The 22,617-nt window shown below is 34.8% G+C and overlaps 1 protein-coding gene across 1 annotated transcript in view; it reads right to left on the minus strand.

Moving 5' to 3' along the window:
• LOC106461130 (pyroglutamylated RFamide peptide receptor-like) overlaps positions 1 to 22,617 on the minus strand; it is a gene marked incomplete at its 3' end in the record, with an annotated part of 73,947 nt that overhangs the window by 24,626 nt on the left and 26,704 nt on the right. Inside the window, exons 2-3 of the mRNA XM_022388006.1 lie at positions 17,911 to 18,278; positions 5,057 to 5,178 (exon numbers count right to left, since the gene is read on the minus strand). Coding sequence (XP_022243714.1) covers positions 5,057 to 5,178; positions 17,911 to 18,252 — 464 coding nt within the window. The remainder of the gene's footprint in view (positions 1 to 5,056; positions 5,179 to 17,910; positions 18,279 to 22,617) is intronic.

Raw genomic sequence — 22,617 nt, forward strand, 5'->3', positions numbered from 1 at the left:
CCAGGTGTATATATTTATAGAATATTCTGTATCTCCTACTTATTTCAACTATGTTTATTTGTTTGCTGTCAAGCGCAAAGCTGAACACTGGGCTACCTGTGTTGTGCCCACCATGGGTATCGAAACCCGGTTTTTACTGTTATAAGTTTTCAGGCTTACCGCTGAGCCACTGGGGCCTTTAACCAAATAAAAAACATAATTTTTAAGCTAATTTGCTTAAAATTTGAAAGGTAGAAAAATAGGTTTACAAAAAACATTCCAGATCTTAAATATTGATTTCTACGAACCTTTTAGTTCATTTTGTTATAGTCGTTTCAAGTTACTACAACGTGTTTATGGGAATGTTCTGTTTCCTTATTATTTTTAATGGTATTCCGTTCCCATTCAATTTCATTATCATCTTTTATAGATAAGTCATTACCGTTCTTCATCACCTTTTATAGGTAAATCATTACCCTTCTTTATTATATTTTATAGGTAAGTCATTACCGTTCTTCATCACCTTTTATAGGTAAATCATTACCCTTCTTTATTATATTTTATAGGTAAGTCATTACTTTTCTTCATCACCTTTTATAGGTAAATCATTACCCTTCTTTATTATATTTTATAGGTAAGTCATTACCATTCTTTATCATATTTTATAAATAAGTCATTCCCTTTCTTTATATCATCTTTTATAGGTAAGTCATTACCCTTATTTATCATCTTTTATATGTATGTCATTACCCTTCTTCGTCATCATTTATAGGTAAGTCATTACCGTTGTTTATCATATTTTATATGTAAGTAATTACCCTTCTTTATTATATTTTATAGGTAAGTCATTACCCTTCTTTATTATATTTTATAGGTAAGTCATTACTTTTCTTCATCACCTTTTATAGGTAAATCATTACCCTTCTTTATTATATTTTATAGGTAAGTCAATACCCTTCTTTATCATCTTTAATAGGTAAGTCTTTACCTATAAAGGACAAGTCATTTCTCTTTAATTCTCTTGTTAGTATTCTCTATGTAAACGTTATTTTAATGGCATTTCCTTATTATTTTTATGGGTATGTTATTCCCCTTCATTTATCTGATTACTTTTATACGCATATTACTTTACTACAATTTCCTTCTTATTTTGCACCCCAGTGGTTCAGCGGAGAATCTGAAGGTTTATAACACTAAAAATCTGGTTTCGATACCCGCGGTGGACAGAGAACAGATTGCCCACTGTGTAACTTTGCGCAACAAACCTTATTTTCATCAACACATCATTTCCGTTCAATTCCTTATTTTTTTTTAATATCACACTCTCCTACAGTAGCTTTTTTCAAAAATCTTGAGTTTAAAAACAATTTCAAACAGATGACTAAATCGGGCTTGACAGAAGTCCGATTTAAAGCTAAGTTACTTGCTGATATCAGTTTCTCGTGGACTCCAATAATAAAAAGCAACTTAACTTCTGATTTGTTATCTGACAATCGATTTCAGATAATCATACGAGAAAACGTATAACAGTTTCGTTAAAAACTATTTGTCGTCCTTTTCTAGTTATCTTCGTGAGTTACAGAGACATCCTGTGACTCAGACCTATCCATGAACCAAGTTTTTTTTTTCCGAGATTTCGACAAAGTAAATAATGATTTTATTGCCCCAAAAGTTTCGTTTTGCAAGATTTTGGCTTAGTGGGAAACAATTTCACGGTCCTGCAAGCTTCGGTTTTGAAATATTTTTTCAATGTAGAAAAATAATTTCATGGTACCCATATTTTCAGATCACATTATTCAGGAAAAACGAACCATTTGTGGATCTTGAACTTCCGTTCTGGATATGGATCTTGGACTTCCGTTACGGATGTGGATCGTGGATTATGTTTTTTAAAATATGTTTTAGTTATTTTTGTGTCTCAAAGTCTATTCACCGACCGATTTGTTTGTAATTAAGCACAAAGTTACATAATGGGCTATCTGTACTCTGGCAATCACGGGTATCAAAACCCGAAGGCATAGCGCTGTGCCACTGGGGGGCTCACCGACCGAAGTGCTTGGTGTAATACAATATGTCTGTCGGGTGGGTTGATAATTTTGCTTTGTTCCAGAAAAATAAAATTATATATATATATTCTGTACTGAAAACGTTAGTTAAAAAAAGAAAAAAAGATTTTTTTAAGTGTAAAACTAGGTTTAAACCAGTTATGAAAGCATTTAAAATAAATTCCAATCATATGGCCTACAAAATTATCGCAGAGTTTGAATTTTATTCTTATATTTAAAATTACACATTGTTTTTCATGATGCAGAGATACTTTTATTCGCTAGATGGCACTGATAGATTTATTACACAACTCTCTTTCTAAATCGAATCTTTTAAAAACAAATAACAGTTTTTGTTACATTAAATTTTAATGAAAAATTAAAATCACCTAGGAAGAAAATTGATTGTCGCCTCTGTGTGTGTACAACATTACATTAAAATATTTCCCAAGGAAAAGCAAGCCAGAATTTTCTTTTACATCATATGGACACTGATATAATAAAAAATTGTACCAATTATCGACACTTTAATTCATTAACGAACCTATAATAATATAATTTAGGCTTGGTGTTTGTATAAAAGGGAGACTTATTCGTTCTCGTGCTCGGATTGCGAATCCGAAGATTCGTGGTTCGCGTCCCGTTGATGTGAAATAAACTGCGATTCGCAGTTTGGAACGGTATGTGCGTTATAAGAGTGATGTCAAATCTTACTGTTCGGTCAGAAAAGATTACCCAAACAAACGTTGCCGGTTGGTACTGTTGATTAGATGCCTTAGAGACGGTTATGGGTACTGTTGATTAGATGCCTTAGAGACGGTTATGGGTGCTGTTGATTAGATGCCTTAGTGGTCTTTGTGGAACACATCGAAATGCTTTAATCACGCGGTTTCACTTTGGTATGGCTATCTAGTTCATTTTCTGGTTAATTAAAACCTATGTTACAGACATATCTACCACCTCAGTGCTTTAGTTCCTCTACACCTTTACACTAAGTAAAGTTGTTTGTAAGAGACTCATTCATCTGTATTATAACGACATCAAGTTATTACAAGGCCTAAGTTAATTTAAAAGCTAGAAAAGGCCATAAACACATACATGTAAATTGCAGATAACTTAAATGTAAAGGAAACAGGATTCGAAAAGAAATGACGTGCGAAATCACCGAGCTGCTCCACGAACACCATGATGGCGTTAAAACATAACAACAAAAAAAAACTTCTTAATGTCCAGAAATTCCAATCTGAATTCGAATAATTCCACTCCTCATCAGTGACTCTGGACAATACCACCAATGAAACTTCAGAACAAACCGAGCCTTTATAGTAGTTATTATTTCAGTTAATATAAAATTAAAGTAAAAACATATTTACGTTTCACTATGTCTTGCTCCGTGATTCAGTCCGACTCCTCTTGCAGCCCACAATTTGGGAACCGTGCGAAAACACGACGTTCTTAGATGTTAACAAAACTTACAACTATTATATCAATACAGATTTTTGAGTTTTACTAAACCACATTAGATACGAAAAGAAGGCATTATTCAATCGATATTGATGTGCGAAACTAACATTATCAAATTCCGTTTTACATATAAACAAAAAATTTTGTTTTGTTTGTTTTGAATTTCGCGCAAAACTACTCGATGGCTATCTGCTCTAACTGTCCATAATATTGAAGTGATTGACTGAAAATAAGTTAGCTAGTGAACACCACCCACCGCCAATTTTTGGGCTACTCTTTACCAACGAATAGTGGGATTGACCGTAACATAATAACACCCCCACGGCTGAGAGAACGAGCATATTCGGTGACGGAGATTTGAACCTGCGATCCTCAGATTGCGAGTCGAGTGCTCTAACCACCAGGCTACTCTTTATCAACGAACAGTGGGATTAACCGTCACATTATAACGCCCTCACGGCTCAGAGGACTAGCACGTTCGGTAACGGGGATTTGAACCTGCGATCCTCAGATTGCGTGTCGAATGCCCTAACCACTAGGCCATGGTAGGCCTACAAAAAAAAACTGGGTTGAATAAATCGGTAAGGATTTTCCAAAATGACATTAATGATAACGAAAAGCTGACACTGATAAATCACTGTTTATACAAGAAACCTTACAAGGTTAAACCAGTCATCATACATGTTCCAAACCGTAACTATCAAATAATGGTTGATGTGGAAAATTAGTTAATCCCAGTAAATAAGCTAACTTAACAGGATCAGATTAGTAGACTCATTTGGTATATTTACACACAATAGATCTTTGTTGGCAATTTTAACCTAATAATATAAGTGTAACTTACGGTTAGTTTTGATAGATGATAACATGTCACAATAGTTCTTCGTTGGCACTTTTAACCTAATAATATAACTTACGGCTAGTTTTGATTGATGTTAACATGTCACAATAGACCTTTGTTGGCAATTTTAACCTAATAATATAAGTGTAACTTACGGCTAGTTTTGATAGATGATAACATATCACAATAGTTCTTCGTTGGCACTTTTAACCTGATAATATAACTTACGGCTAGTTTTGATAGATGTTAACATGTCACAATAGTTCTTTGTTGGCACTTTTTACCTAATAATATAAGTGTAACTCACGGCTAGTTTGATAGATGATAACTTCACACAGTATATCTTTGTTGGCACTTTTAACCTAATAATATAAATGTAATTCAGCTAGTTTTGATACTTGAAGTTAGTATACAGTCTACGTTTAGAGAAGAAAGACCTGTAACTGTTCTGTTTCATATGCTTTAATTTCGGAATACAAACGACTTAACACTCAAGTTACTACTTTTCAGCAGTAATTAGTAGGGTTTAATAGCGGTATAGATGCTATTTTCTAATTTTTGGGTGATTCATGTGTTATAAGTGACCTTGTAACTAACATTCTTGGATCCCCACAGGCTATTACGTGTACGTATGGTTTTAATAAAATATTTGAAAAACCGATAAGGTTCAAGTGGTAATTCTAGGGTTAACCAAATTTTACAGCAATACTGAATACAATCAACCAACCTTTCCACACTCATAGCTGTCAGTGTCAGCACTGAGCAAATAGACGACACGTTCTGGATGTAGTAGACGAATTTGCAACAGACTTCTCCTAGAGTCCAGGAGTAGGAGAACAGTTTTACATACTGTAATTAAATAGAAAGTTCATTAGTACCGACAAGCAAAAACACAGGTAACAGCTTTAACTAAACACGAACGGTATGAAAATTAAAGAGATATTTGAAAGAAAGAGCACTCAACGAAAACAAGTCTTCAATTAGCTTTGATCAGTAAGATGTGATTCGCAAAATTTCCCGTTTAATTGGGTAAGAGCATTCAATGAAAACAAGTCTTGAATTAGCTTTGATCAGTAAGATATGATTCGCAAAGTTTCCGTTTAATTGGATTATTGGATCAATGTCAATATAAATGTATATTTCTATAACTAAATCTCTACCCCCAGTGGCCCAGCGTTATGTCTGCGGACTTACAACGCTAGAAACCGGGTTTTGATACCACGTGGTGGGCAGAGCACAGATAGCCCATTGTTTAGCTTTGTGCTTAATTACAAAGAAATCAATCTCAGTAATTTGAAAGGAAAAACACAGAAACATAGAATATGTGAAAACTTATTTATATAGCTAAACTCACTCATTAATCTAAAAGGAAAAAAAATAGAAACTCTGCATATGTGAAAACGTAATTACAATTCAGTCGTGGCCTGAAAACAAATAACGCTGAAACATTACAAAAACGTGAAACGACAACTTTTTTCGTTGCACCGGATCTATTTTTCTACCCTGTTTTTATGTGATACTATTATCTTAGTTTCTTTTTTAAGCGACAGAAAGACAGTAATCTTGAAACCTTACGTTAATTAGACTATAAGTTACTTGTCAATGAAGTCATGGACAATGAACTACATTCTGCATTCAAAAATAGTTCACTAAGAAATCTTGAGGGTAAAGACCCTGTAACGAGATTAGTTACTCACTTTAATAACAACGATTTACTTCACGACAAAGGAGCCAAACCGGGATTACAGGTAATTACACTGACAGCATTTTAAAACCAAATACAACGTGGAGCGATGGAAAACTATACAGTTGTACAATGTGTCACATTCTGTTTGCTTCTATCGGAATCAAGCCTGGTATATTTTGCATGCCAAGAGGATGCGCCATACGATCCGAATTAAAAGGACAATCCCTGCTCATAAGGATTTTTTTAAGTACCCCGTCCTTAAGTATAGTTTATAATGGTATATTATTATAGAGGTTCCGTTTGTTTAGGCTTAAGGAATTTTAAACAATAAAATATAGTATTACAGTTAATATTCACACTGATTGGATTAAAAAATGTGAGCTATCATTTGGTAAAGATAGCCAAGTCATGAAATAGTTACAAAAGTTGCGGTCTCAAACCTCATTGCTCAGTTCTCATGTACAATCTACAAGTTTGAACTTCATAAGAACCAATAACGTTTCATAACATACGTTAAAACAAGAATCTCCAATTAAATATGCCGCACGGCTATTCTTATGAGAGCTACGAAAGGATACAAGCGATTGGCAAAACGTGATATGTTTGATGCGTCCAATAAAAGCCAAGCATGCCAAAAGGTTAGGAGAAAGACAAGGAGTCCGATTTTTTAACCTGTTAAAGAAACGTATTGCCTGCTTCATCTTAACTATATGACTACACCAGGGGCGTGGAAGGAATATGTAAATGTGGTACTATTTGTGGAGGAAGGAGAAAGTTAGTGGCGAACACATACGGGGGAGCATGTACCCCCTTGAAAATGTTTCGCTAATTTCTCCGAAAATCGTACATTTCTAAGGTATGTGAGGCTACTTTTATTTCTTTTAAATATTTTTATGCATACATAAAAACAATTTAGGATACTACAACACCCAATGCACCCCCACCCCTCTACCTATAAGCATGTACACTTATCAGTTCTTTTTGTTTTTTACTTATAAAACCACCTTCTTGAGCGCAAAATTCATTTAATCACCTTAAATAATAAGAAAACTTATGTTGATTAAGTTTTCTATAAAAGAGATGTCACTAACCCTATCACCATGACGCTTAAGTCTATTGTTAGTTCAGCTTGACTATATTCTGTGGTATGATTAATTCAATCTTTAGGTAAATCCGAGTTGTTGTTTTTTTTATCTTAATGATTGATGACCGGGGTTTCCTAAGTTGAAGGCTTTATCATCACAAGAAAACAACAAAAAATAATTTAAATTAAGAGGCTCTTTATAAGTCTATTTAACTGATTTGTCAAACTTTTGACATACATAAGACTATCATATGAATTTACTTTCATGTTTTAAATAGTTCTAGAACACTAGCATAAAATTTATAGATAAAATTATCGTGTTTCATGAAGAACAAAAACGGTCTAAATTAATATTTTCTGGGCAATAAGTTTCTGAGTTTGTTATAAGAGAAAGTATTGGTTAAAATATTTCTCCGAGAAAAATTTTCTACAAATCCTGAAAATCGCATCTGGACACTTTACATAGGTATAACTGAGATTTTTTATTGTCCTCGGTTTGGTTTATTTTGAATTTGGCACAAATCTACACGAGGGCTATCTGCGCTAGCGGGTCCATAACTTAGCAGCGATAGACTAGAGGGACGGCAGATAGTCAACACCACCAACTCTTAGGCTGCTCTTTTATCAACAAATAGTGGGATTGACCGTCACGTTGTAACGCCCCCAGAAATGGTTAGCATGTTCGGTAACGGGGATTCGAACCTGCGACCTTCAGATTGCGAATTGGGCACCCTAACCACCAGACCATGCCAGGTCTTTTGTCTTCGATAAAAACGGTCTTCGGGTTGATTCGTGTGCCTTTGTTTGAATAGCAAATACTCAAATCATAGTCGCAAATAAACATCGTTCACGTCATACACTGGGTATGGGAGATTATCTACTATATAGAATTTACATTTTTATAAAGTATGATAGTAAAACCTATTTCATTAAATTTCAATACTTTATGATGTCACGTCCAGTCCAACGATAATTCTAAATAGCCTTATAACTTTATTCATGGACACTAGGAATATTGTGTATAAGTAACAGCTTCAGGCTTATTTATTACACTTGATATTGTTTTACTGTTTAAGTAGATAGAACACATAACTCATAAAAGAACGCGGTCACGAAGCACAAACGATGAGGAGAATTATAATCATACCTTTCTTGAGAGAGAGAGAGAAAGACCTTCATTCGAACTCCCTCCCCCATTGTTTCTCCATCTACCAATATTTTTGAATGTCAGATTAGGCTCCGTTTATACGTGAGAAATTCGTTCCAGATCCAACCAGGTTATAGACGTTTTTAGAGATGTAAATGATTCTCGCTAAAGTTTAAAACTTCAATCGATTTAGCTGGTACAGTGTCGAACACCAGCCCAAAGTTATGAAAGTTTTTATAGCTTGCCAAGTTATAAGTTAAGCAGTGTTTGTTTCTATTCAATGGTAGCTTGCAAAGTTATAAGTTAAACAGTTTTTGTTTCTATTCAGTGGTAGCTTGCAAAGTTATAAGTTAAACAGTTGTTTGTTTCTATTCAATGGTAGCTTGCAAAGTTATAAGTTAAGCAATGTTTGTTTCTATTCAATGGTAGCTTGCAAAGTTATAAGTTAAGCAATGTTTGTTTCTACTCAATGGTAGCTTGCAAAGTTATAAGTTAAGCAATGTTTGTTTCTATTCAATGGTATCTTGCAAAGTTATAAGTTAAGCAGTGTTTGTTTCTATTCAATGGTAGCTTGCAAAGTTATAAGTTAAGCAGTGTTTGTTTCTATTCAATGGTAGCTTGCAAAGTTATAAGTTAAGCAGTGTGTTTGTTTCTATTCAATGGTAGCTTGTCAAGTTATAAGTTAAACAGTTTTTGTTTCTATTCAGTGGTAGCTTGCCAAGTTATAAGTTAGGCAGTGTTTGTTTCTATTGAATGGAAGCTTACCAAGTTATAAGTTAATCAGCGTTTGTTTCTATTCAACGGAAGCTTGCCAAGTTATAAATTAAGCAGTGTTTCTGTTCAGTGATAGGTTACCAAGTTATAAGTTAAACAGTGTTTCTATTCAGTGGTAGCTTGCCAAGTTATAAGTTAAGCAGTGTTTGTTTCTATTCAATGGTAGCTTACCAAGTTATAAGTTAAGCAGTGTTTGTTTCTATTCAATGGAAGCTTACCAAGTTATAAGTTAAGCAGTGTTTGTTTCTATTCAACGGAAACTTACCAAGTTATAAGTTAAGCAGTGTTTGTTTCTATTCAATGGTAGCTTGTCAAGTTATAAGTTAAGCAGTGTTTGTTTCTATTCAATGGTAGCTTGCTAAGATATAAGTTAAGCAGTGTTTGTTTCTATTCAATGGTAGCTTGCGAAGTTATAGGTTAAGCAGTGTTTGTTTCTATTCAATGGTAGCTTGCTAAGATATAAGTTAAGCAGTGTTTGTTTCTATTCAATGGTAGCTTGTCAAGTTATAAGTTAATCAGCGTTTGTTTCTATTCAATGGTAGCTTGCCAAGTTATAAATTAAACAGTGTTTCTATTCAGTGATAGGTTACCAAGTTATAAGTTAAGCAGTGTTTGTTTCTATTCAATGGTAGCTTGCCAAGTTATAGGTTAAGCAGTATTTGTTTCTATTCAATGGAAGCTTATCAAGTTATAAGTTAATCAGCGTTTGTTTCTATTCAATGGTAGCTTGCCAAGTTATAAATTAAACAGTGTTTCTATTCAGTGATAGGTTACCAAGTTATAAGTTAAGCAGTGTTTGTTTCTATTCAATGGAAGCTTACCAAGTTATAAGTTAAGCAGTGTTTGTTTCTATTCAATGGTAGCTTACCAAGTTATAAGTTAAGCAGTGTTTCTATTCTTTGTTACCTTGCCAAGTCATAAGTTAAGGTTCAAGTTTATTGTTTTAGTCGATGTGTTCATCAACATTTAAATACAGTTGCTTATAATATTCAGGTCAAGCATGTTGTTTGGTTAAAACAGTGTATATAACAACTAAAGTTGTTGTTGTTGTTATTGTGCAAAGTTAAGGAATTCGCTACCTGCACTTTGTTCACCGAAAGCAATTGAACCCTGGATTTTAGCATTTTAAATCCTTAAACGTTTACCACTGACCCACCGGGGAATAACAACGAAAGTCCGAGTTAATGTATCATCATAACACCATAGCCTTACGTTCTTAAGAAACGTTAACAATTCATTAACATAGCACCATAGCCTTACGTTCTCTAGAAACTTCGTCGGTGTATGGTTTACGGGTTTCCGTTGAAAACACATTTCTATCTACATAGTTTTTTGAAGCCCATAAGTGGCTTTTTTACAGAAGAACTGAATCAGTCCTTTAAATGCTTTATAAAAGATGTGGTCATGAGAGCGTGGCTGAACCTACTCAACATGACGAAAAATGAAAACCGAAACCTGACTCTTCAGCTGAGTGAAAGATAATTTTTTATCTCACAGTTTTATTTTTCAAGAGAATCTTCTATTGGGCGCTTTTTTTTTTTCATTTGTAATCGAGAGATGGAATTTCACCCGATAAGAAATCAACACCGTGAAATTACCCGATAACTTGACTGCTTTCAAAAAAATTATACAGAGATAAGTACGTTTTCCTATGTAAAAGAATGGCATAGGTAAATAATGGCGTGTCAGTTTCATACAGTTGAATACTCTAATGACCAGAGTGGGGGAGAAAGAAAATAATAAATTAAAGAGATGAAAATCATTCGTGCCCGCAATAGATTTGTTACCTCTGGGACATAGTAGGCTAAGTATTTGTTTATTTATTTACTTTAGAGCAAAGCCTCATTGGGCTATCTTCTGTGTCCACGGCGGGGAATCGAATCCCGGGTTTTAACGTTGTAAGTCCTTAGACTTACATCTGTCCTATCGAAGAACTAGTAGGTAATGCTTCTCTGTTTTGTTTGTTCGAACTCAAAGTCTTACAACTAGGTATCTTGCGCTGTGTCTTCCACGCAGATCGAGCTCTTAATTCTAGCGTTATGAGCCGTTAGGCCTACCGCTGAGCCACAAGAGGCAGGAGGGACATGCAATGGTTCAACCTTTTTAAATTTATTGTAATAGCCCTTCTCATGTTTTATATATATATATTATTAGTTATTTACATCTTTAATTTTATTTTGAAAAATAAAAAAACGAACTTTGATAACTACAGTTTCTCATCAAAACACAATAATTTTATTTTTTAATAACCACAAATGAAATCGCCATTTTCAGGGGCTTTGCGATATTGTGTAGTAAATATAAACATTTTGACCGTAAAACCGATACCGCTGTTTAAACTAAAGTTCGTTCTTGTATGCATTGCTTGTAATTCTTTAATCGTTAGAAGGTGTTTTACTAAGATATTCCATCTCGATCCCTTCAACCATTCGTTAAAAATATCACCATACACCCTACTATACAGAGTGGCTTCCGACCAATATTAGGACAACTATAAGTCTTTAATTTAAACGGTAATAGACTATTAACGTATATGAAACTTGCTTCCCTATAGTAATTAATAATTATTTTGAACTATAATAGTTTCTTAATTAGTGAATTCGTACGTACTGACGCGAACGTGTTTCATATTGGATAATGAACGTGCTCTCGTACGTACTGACGGGAACGTGCTTCATAGTGAATAATGAACGTGTTCTCGTACGTACTGACGGGAACGTGTTTCATAGTGGATAATGAACGTGTTCTCGTACGTACTGACGGGAACGTGTTTCATAGTGGATAATGAACGTGCTCTCGTACGTACTGACGGGAACGTGTTTCATAGTGGATAATGAGCGTGCTCTCGTACGTACTGACGGGAACGTGTTTCATAGTGGAGAATGAACGTGCTCTCGTACGTACTGACGGGAACGTGTTTCATAGTGGAGAATGAACGTGCTCCGAAATCTCACTCTTTTATATAGTTTTTTAGGTCCAGCAAGTGAAAAATAAATTTCCATTTTCTATCAAGAAGTATAATATGCGATAGTTTCTATTGTGATTATTTAATTGCCAAAGAAGTGGTGGAAGTAACGGAACTTTAATAAACATATTCCAACTTACTATTTTGAATAATATTACTTCAAATTACCCTTTATGCTAGTTAGAGTATTTCGAATTACCTTCTAAGATAAATAACAACATTTCAACTTACCATTTAAGTTATATAAAAAATAGTTCAAATTCCCCTCTGAGTTAAACAACATTATTTCAGATTTTCCTGTAAGCTAAATAAAAATTTATTCAATCACCCATTAGATTAATTCACAATAGTTCAAGGTTATACTCTAGATAAGTAATATTACTACTTTATTTTTACTTACTGTTCACGTATATTGTTTAAACATGTCTGTATACCCTACCAGTTCACACCGTTTATTATTACTTTATATTTTATAATTGTTGTTTTTACAGTTTGCTTCTGTCTAATACGTATTGCTACTGTATACTACACATATATTTATGTGTATTGTTTACACATGTCTGTATACCCCTAACAGTTCACACCGTTTATTATTACTTTATATTTTATAATTGTTGTTTTTACAGTTTGCTTCTGTCTAATACGTATTGCTACTGTATACTACACACATATTTATGTATATTGTTTTTTACATGCATGCACATTAACATTACCTTTACCTTAGAGTATACTGTATGTATGTATGTTTTGAATTTCACGAAAAGCACACGAGGGCTATCTGCGCTAGCCGTCCCTAATTTAGCAGTGTAAGACTAGAGGGAAGGCAGCTAGTCATCACCACCCACCGCCAACTCGTGGGCTACTCTTTTACCAACGAATAGTGGGATTGACCGTCACATTATAACGCCCCCACAGCTGAAAGGGCGAGCATGTTTGGTGTGACGAGGATTCGAACCCACGACCCTCAGATTGCGAGTCGAGCGCCCTAACCACCTGGCCATGCCAGGCCTAGAGTATACTATTTTTACACGTGTATGCTACATAGTGTTTACATGCCTGCCTTCTTCCAGTGTCTATTTTTATTTTAAACTAGTTATTAATGAGTACTGTTGACTCCCCACGTCCATTTCTGATACTAAATAATCACGTAGGGTCAAAATGTACGTTAAGCCACATGTAAAACAAAATAACGATAAAAACCATGATATTATTATGTCACCGTTTTCATCAAGTAATATTGATATTGGTAAAAAAAGTTTCAAAAACACTTTTCTTTTATGAATAATTATTGATGATTTGATGGCTTCTACGTTCAAAAGTATCCTACACAAAATAATGTTTGGACTGCATCAAGGCTGACCCCTCACAGAAAAAAATAGTCATTCTTGGGCATTCATCGTCAACATTGACATATCCGGTAAGCTTTGATTTTCTTATTTGCCAGTGAGATCTAGTTCCGAATGACGTTTAATGAGATCTAGTTCCGAGGAACGTTTAATGAAATCTAGTTCCGAGTGATGTTTAGCGAGGTCTAGTTCTTAGTGACGTGTAGTGTGATCTAATTCCGAATGACATTTAGTGAGATATAGGCCCGAGTGACATTTATCTCTCTGGCTCCCCATTCCAGTATATAAATATGTTTATGGCTTTGAAATTTGTAGAAGAAAATAGAAAGTGGCGGCTTCTAGCGAAGGTTAAAGTGAATCTGAACAAAACTATGTGGTATTAATATAAAACTTGTTTAACTTAATAGCGCTATATTGTTTAGAGAGCAAGTGTTTGCCCTCTGATAAAGCTCTGGATTTCGGAGCTGGCAAGCTGGGTTCAAATTCTGCGATGTCACAAAATATTTACGCTGTGGGTGAATTATAAGAGTGACAGTCAATCCCTTAAGATGGATAGTGGGTGGTAGGGTACTGTTGACTAGCTGTCTTCCTTGGTAGCTTCACCATTCAAATAGAAAACAAAATGGTTCGTTTAGATTTCTTTCTTATAATTATCATGTATCAAGAATGTTTTTTAGATTCACCAAGTTCTTCAAACCTTTCTGGCTTTACTTCTACACGAACTTGTATGATCTAAAGTCTTAATACCTCCAACAGTATGGGTTAGTTGATATAGAATAATAGCCTAATTAATACGACAGGAATATAATCGAATGTGACTTGTCGAACCTTAAAAATCGCTGCTTTAAAAATGTTTCGAATCTACTGGTGGCGTCCTCTAGTGTCTACTTCGGCAGTGTGGTTTCCACGTTTCTAAGCTGGCTCCTATTAAGTTGTCATCCATAAACTTACTCGTGATTCCGATATGATTGAAACAGCATCAACCGCATGTCATCAATACAGGCATAATGAATGTTTTTACTTGTATTCGACTGTTAATTCTTACTTTATTATTTCTCATACAAATATGGCGTCGTAAATCTTCAATTCTAAAAAAGACTCATAAAACGTCGTAGTAAAAACGAGTGAGTTACTGGATAAGTTGCAAAAATAAGTTATCTCAAACAAAATATTTGATAAAAGTCTAAGTGTGTCCGCTAAGAAGTGGCCAACTACTACACCAATTGTCCCCAAACTTCGCAAGTACTCTTATGCCCCCGAAGAAGCGAGAAAGGAGAGTCTGCGCTCGAGTCCGATCCTCTCATCCCCAGCCCCCCAGTGGCACAACGGTATGTCTGTGGACCTAAAAGCTAGAACTCAGTTTTCGATACCCGTTGTGGGCAGAGCACAGGTATCCCACTGTGTAGCTTAACTTCAAACAAACTCACCCCCATGTCTTCCCCGTGAGTTAAACGGCGCGCCATCTAGTATTATATATATTGTATTTCTTCCAGTAATCGAAGGAAGTTAATCCTATTTCTATTTTAGAAAATAAGCGAGTTCTAGCACTGGCTGTCATAACTCACGGTAAAGGTAAACAATTACTGCAATACAAACTTATGTTTATTTGTGTTCTTTCGATTTCAAAATACGTAACGCAGAATTGATCTCCTATGTGTCTCCTGGTGGGAGGCGGTAAGTTTAAGAACTTACAACACTGCTCTAAAAAAACATACGTACATATACATGCTCTTCTAAGTAGTAAAATTAAAAACTTAAAATACAGTCTCATCTAAAAACTAATAATCAACGAGAAAGATTATAGTCTTTTGGCCAAAACGTTGACCACGTCTTTCTCTCTTTCTCCCTTACAACGAACTCTGGATTTTAGCGTTGTAATTTCGTAGATTCTAGCATTCAAATCCGAACTAAATCATACAAACTTATCGTAGTTTTTGTCGTAGATAGCACTTTAGAAGTTCTTTTTTTTTTCGTTTCTATTCTTCATATTCAATATCGTGGAATAACAAATCACAAAATTCATTTCCGCTCTGAGAGATAAGCGCGAAAGAACAATCCAATTTGAATAAAAAATGTGAAATATAAAAATGTATTATCCGTTGTTTTTTTATTAAAGTATAAACCAACCAAACACAGTCCATTTTCGTTGCCTTTGTATTTTTTTCTTCGCTTTACTTATTTGTACTGATTGTCTTATCTTGGTAAACCTTAGTCACAGTCACGACTTTTATTTCATATTATGGTGCAGATATTTTGTGCAAAGGCGCCAAACTGCACTAGTTGCATTCTAGTTCTTAACTGATTTTATAAATCGTTCACTGACTAAAAAAATTGTACAACTATTGTAATTCTTAAGAAAAAATCAAATATCCAAAGCCAGATAAATAGTATATATATATATATATTTAAGTCAGTGTTAATGCAACAAACCAGTCAAGTTCACGCTTTAGTAGAATCGATTATCTGAAATAACAGACGACTCAGAGAAGACATTTTTAAGCCTACTTTTTCAATTTAGTTTGCAGCGTAAGTTTACATTTTAGAAAAATCAATGGATTGTAAAATGGGATAAAACTACATTTATTGTTTCCACCCACAGATAAGAAGTATGACCAGAACTAATTACTTTGTTTCCTCAGCGGTTGCTACTTACGATTAATTTTAGGGTGTTGATTACAGTAGCAGGTGCTCTTAGTCACTCATTGATTACAGTAGCAGGTGTTCTTAGTCACTCATTGTATACAGTAGCAGGTGCTCTTAGTCAATCATTGATTACAGTAGCAGGTGTTCTTAGTCAGTCATTTATTACAGTAGCAGGTGCTCTTAGTCAATCATTGATTACAGTAGCAGGTGTTCTTAATCATTCATGGACTACAGTAGCAGGTGCTCTTAGTCAGTCATTTATTACAGTAGCAGGTGCTCTTAATCACTCATTGATGACAGTAACAGGTGCTCTTAGTCACAAATTGATTACAGTAGCAGGTGCTCTTAATCATTTATGGATTACAGTAGCAGGTGCTCTTAGTCACTCTTGAAAATGAAATCATCCGTAAAAGGAAATCCCCAGTGTTTTAATCGCTATTTTAAATATTACTGCTATATATTCTTGTCATTTTGGTTTAGCAGACAACTTTAATACTTTTGCTTGATACATTTACTTTAACGTATTAAACATAATGATGACATGAAAAACAAAAACATACTAGCGTTGTGGAATGATCTCTAAGAGGTACTAACCGAGAGTGAACAAAAGATTAATATGTCGGACTGTTAGAAAAAGAGCGTTCCAACTCTGAGGCCTTGGGTGTGTTATAAGGGTGACAAATAAATACAATTGTTCAATTAGAGTAGCCCAAGAATTAGAGAGAGGTGGTGTTGGCTACCTGCCTTTTTTTTACCTTAATCTATCACTTCTAAATTAAGGACAGCTAGCGCAGATAAGTCTCGTGTAACTTGGTGCAAAATTCAACAAAGAAACAACCCAAGACTAATGTCACTTTTAAAGGACACACTTTGATGCCTAGGTCTCACAAAGATAAAGTTTTCTTTAAACAGTACCCCTCCTCTCCAACAGTAGCTCATCGATAAGCTTGGGGCTTATACGCTAACAACCTCGTTTCGATATTCCTGTTGGATAAAGCGCAAATAATCCATTGTGTAGACTTGCGCTTAAAAACAACAAACAAAATATTTAAACATTGGGTAAAAGATAAAGTTTGAAATTAGTAAAGAAATATCTTAACAAAACACTGCTTAATTTCTACCGGAACCTATTTGGAATTTTCATTTAAACCTAAAGTCGGAAACACCATATTTAATTTTAGGACTGCCTCGGTTGCATTGTGAATTGATGTTTAACCGATGTAGACAACTACATTACTCTCAACCAGCCGCATCCCAAATATTAGCCTCAATAATTCATGATGATGAGGAACCCAATTGAAGTAAATATATGTATAGTAGAGACGGCTGATATGGGTATTGAAAACGTTTCTTTGAAAAGCCCAAAACAAGAAACAACGTTTCGACCTCCTTATGTCATCATCAAGTTAAGAATGAGATTTGAAAAGTGACCGTTATTAAACATGAGTTGCAGAGACGACAGTAATGATAGGTTTAAGATTGTAGAGGGCGTTGTAAATATTTACTCTATTATATGGTAGTTAACGTCAATGATGGTCACTTTTATATATATATATATATATATTGTTATTCTGAATCTGAACCCACCCACCCACCCCGGTCAGGTGGGTTTGTTTGTTTGTTTAAAGTTAAGTACAAAGCTACACAATGGGCTATCTGTGCTCTGCCCACCACGGGTGTCGAAACCCGGTTTTTAGCGTGATAACTCCGCAGACATGTGGGATTCGATATTTTTTTTTCTAGAAATAAGCACTAATACGAAGTAGAAACTACAAAATAGTTTGATTTTGAAATATTCGGGTTATTCTTTTCTTCAGAAATCTTGAGTGACGAGAGACATTGTTCCGTGTAAAACAAGATAAATTTAGAATAAACACAGATGGATGAAAGAAGATTAATATGTAGTGATTTAAACAAAAATGTAAAAAATCTCACCTTCACAGGAACGCAAACGAGTATTAAAAGCAAATCTGCGGATGCCAAACTCGCAAGGAATATATTACTGATAGTGCGCATGCGTCTGAAGCGGACCACCGTGTACATGATAAGAATGTTTCCAGTTAAGCCAACAATAAGTGTGAGGCCGTAGACAATACTCGTGGGGATTAAGTCTTCCAGAAAGTACGTGCTAAAGCTCTCGTTAGGATCATAATCGTAGAAAGGCGTGGGATTTGTGTTGTTGTTGTTGTTTTCGTCAGAAGCAGATTCATTGTTGTTCAGTCCTAATCCGCTCTCCAGCTCGTCCATTTGTACACTCGCTGATAGGGCTTTGGCCATCACCTGGTCAACAAGCACGATAATATCTGCAAGAAAAACATAGGAGGAAAATCAGTGGTCAGCTAGGAATCATTTTCAATGTATTCAATGACTACTACACTAATTCAACGCCATAATAATGTGGATTTCCTTCGTTCTTTTACAAAACGTGCTAAATGAACCTCCATTAATGGTTGTTACTCTAAGAAGTAGTGATATCGTTCTGTTAACAACTCGAACTAAACGACATCAATCACTGTATTCGTGTTGAAATAAAGGTCCGCAGTTAACTGCTCTATGAAAGATTTATATACAAATTTTGTCATAGTAAATATTTCCGAAACGGACAGAGCACAGATAGCCCGTTGTGTAATTTTGCGTTTAACAACAAACGACACCTAAAAAACCTAAATGATGTCTAAACAAACCTAAACAACACCTAAAAACCTAAATGACACATAAATAAACCTAAATAACACCTGAAAAACCCAAACGACGCCTAAATAAACCTAAATGACACCTAATTAAACCTAAACCACATCTAATCGACATCGTAATAAACCTAAACGACACCTAATCGACATCGTAATAAACATAAACGACACCTAAATAAACTTAAACAACACCTGATTGGCATCTTAATAAACCTAAACGACATCTAAATAAACCTAAACGACACCTAAACAAGGCTAAACGACATCTAAATATACCTAAACGACACCTTAATAAACCTAAATGACATCTAAATATACCTAAACGACATCTAAATATACCTAAACGACAACTAAATATACCTAGACGACACCTAAACAAACCTAAACGACATCTAAATATACCTAAACGACACCTTAATAAACCTAAACGACATCTAAGTAAACCTAAACGACATCTAAATATACCTAAACAACACCTAATCGACATCGTAATAAACCTAAACGACACGTAAATAAACCTAAACAACACCTAATTGACATCTTACTAAACCTAAACGACATCTTAATAAACCTAAACGACACTTAAACAAATTTAAACGACACCTAAGTAAATTTAAACGACACCTAATTAAACCTAAACGACATCTAAATATACTTAAACGATACTTAAAGAAACCTAAATGACACTTTAATCAACCTAAACGACACCTAAATAAACCTAATCGACACCTTATATGTTCATGGGCTAAACTGTAGGTGTTAAAAAAACACTCAAGGTTCAAATAAAGTTGTCCCTCATTCTTAGTTACGAACCACTGTATCCAGAGGGAAGGAAGCCAGTCAGGAGCACCTGGTTTCGTCCGGCTTTGAATCAAATGCCCCCATAAATGAAAGCGAAGAGTGTGTTCGGAGGTATCGAAGCTTGAACCTTGGATTTCCCGATCAGAACACAACTCATCATACTAACCCCTTGCCACGGCTGGTTCTTTAAGGAAAACTCAAAAGAACGAAATTATAAACAATACTTGTTTTGGTAGAAAGGTACATTAAACGTTTAAAAGTCAAGCATTAAATTAGAGGACCTATTCTTAAAAGGATATGTTAGTGTTGCCCGCATTTGTGAAAACCGAATTTATTCACGTGCACTTTATTAAGATGGTGCTCAATTTGATTATTTTTTAGTCTTTCAACAAGTCAATATTTTATGATGTTGCGTATCATCATGTTTATCCTATATTTTGGTGTCTTGAACAACGTGATTACAGTAGTGTTAGAGAAAGTTTGTGTACTGGATGTGAAGAAACATTGATAATAAAGAGGGAAGCACATCCGAAAACATCATTAATAAAGAGCAAAGCATGTGAAGAAACATTGATAATAAAGAGGGAAGCACATCAAGAAACATCGATACTAATGACGGAAGCACATTAAGAAACATCGATACAAATGAGGGAAGCACATCAGAAAACATCGTTAATAAAGAGCAAAGCATGTCAAGAAACGTCGTTTACTAAAGAGGGAAGCACATCAAGAAACATCGATACTAAAGAGGGAAGCACATCAAGAAACATCGATACTAATGAGGGAAGACATCAGGAAACATCGTTAATAAAGAGCAAAGCACGTCAAGAAACATCGTTTACTAAAGAGGGAAGCACATCAGGAAACATTGATACTAAAGAAGGAAGCACATCAAGAAACATCGATACTAATGAGGAAAGCACATCAGGAACCATCGCTAATAAAGAGCAAAGCACATCAAGAAACATCGATACTAATGAGGAAAGCACATCAGGAAACATCGTTAATAAAGAGCAAAGCACATCAAGAAACATCGATACTAATGAGGAAAGCACATCAGGAACCATCGCTAATAAAGAGCAAAGCACATCAAGAAACATCGATACTAATGAGCAAAGCACATCAGGAAACGTCGTTACTAAAGAGGGAGATCGTCAAACTGTATTATCAATTATAAACGGTGGGGTGAGTAGTTCCTCCAAAATATTTGTACTTATAAATATACTATATACAGCATTGCATGAGCTGAGTTTATCTGGGAACAATCAACACTGCATGACAGCTGAGGTAACCTACTGACAATCAACACTGCATGACAGCTGAGGTAATATGGTGACAATCAACACTGCATGACAGCTGAGGTAATATGGTAACAATCAACACTGTATGACAGCTGAGGTAATATGGTGATAATCAACACTGTATGACAGCTGAGGTAATATGGTAACAATCAACACTGTATGACACCTGAGGTAATATGGTAACAATCAGTACTGCACGATAGCTGAGGTTATTTGGTAACAATTAACACTGCATGAAAACTGAGGTAATCTGGTGACAATCAGTACTGTATGATAGCTGAGGTTATTTGGTAACAATCAGCATGACAGTTGAGGTAATCTGGTGACAACGTGTTGTTCCAAATTTTTTACGGAAGTCTATTGACAGTGAACTTAAGGAGATCTAATAAAAGAAACGGATTGACTATTTATTTCTCGGTTACTTAAATCCTACAGTGTTTGTTTGTTTTAGCACAAATCCCGGATTTTAGTGTTATAAGTCCGTAAGCACCCACCGCTGACCCACCGGGGGACAGAAGCTACAATGGTCAAGTTAGTTTTTTAAACTGGTATTAAACTATTTTCGGTCTAGGCGTGGTCTAATGCTGGAATATGGATGGAATGGTTCAAGGTTCGAGATGTAATGTCACCGAATATGCTTTGCACCTTCAGGTGTAGCCGCGTAATAAACGTGAAAGTCAATGCCATTTATTCGATTCAAAAAGCCGAAAAAAAAGCTTTGTGGCGGCTGGTGCTGACGGCTAACTATTCATCCTCTGGTCAGTAGTTCAAAATTAGAAACGATTATACCTGAACACTAAATATATTTGTCATGGCCGCTTAGCCCCGCGTGCATAAGGTGTCGTTCAAGTTGAAAATTACAATTTCTATCAAGTATAAAAATTGTTCAAAATACTTAATTTTTTCTAGAGAAATTGACTGTTTCCTTGCGACTTCAAGATCTGTTCTTGCCTTTAGTGTAAGACGTTTGAAAATTAACAAATCGGACTGTTGAATTGTTTTTAACGTGATAAATTCAAGATCTCAAAATTTTTCTTTGTGTAATTGTGCTTACGGTCTGTGTAACACTGACAGGTTTACCAGAAACTTCTACGTATAACGATTTTTTGTATTGTTTTAGAGGTTTCCTTTGAAATAAAGGAATAACTACTTATATAATATAAAATTTTGAAATAGAACGCACTTGACAACAATAATTTCGTTAAAATACATTGATATTAAAGTGGTTTAATTAAATTTTGAATGCAACTCAGTAGCATGCACACTGACAGGTCATCAGAAACTTCTACATATAACGATTTTTTTAAAACATTGCTTGAAAGTAGTGGGAGAGAAAAAAATAAAGCTCGACAAATTCCAGAGTCAAAGAGAAAAAGTTAATCTACTCTGATCCAATGTCTTTGTTCACTTTTCTTACTTCACGCGTGGGCGCATATTTTGTAGTTTTGCGCTAAAAACACAAACACCCATCCACTTCTTGCGCAATTTTCTTGTAGGACCTTATTAAGCTTTTAGCTCATGAAAGAACAAATTATTTTTTGTCCGCTATAAAACAAGCACCACAAGCGTAAACAGCATGGATTAGAAAGTACCGTATTTTTCGGTGTATAAGACACACTTTTTTACCCCAAAATTTAATGTCAAAATCTGCTTGAGTCCTATACACCGAAGGTATGAATAATATATATGTATATATATACGATATACACAAGCCATGTGTAAATATATTTAAATAGGCATGCATACTTTAGTTGAATTGAATGTGTTATTTATAACAATAGTAGTTTTTTCTTTTAAAAACATAACTATTTATAATGCTTCCTAAATAATAAAAAATAGATTATAGTGAT

The sequence above is a fragment of the Limulus polyphemus genome, unplaced genomic scaffold, assembly GCF_000517525.1.
Source record: "Limulus polyphemus unplaced genomic scaffold, Limulus_polyphemus-2.1.2 Scaffold903, whole genome shotgun sequence".
Lineage (NCBI taxonomy): Eukaryota > Metazoa > Arthropoda > Merostomata > Xiphosura > Limulidae > Limulus > Limulus polyphemus.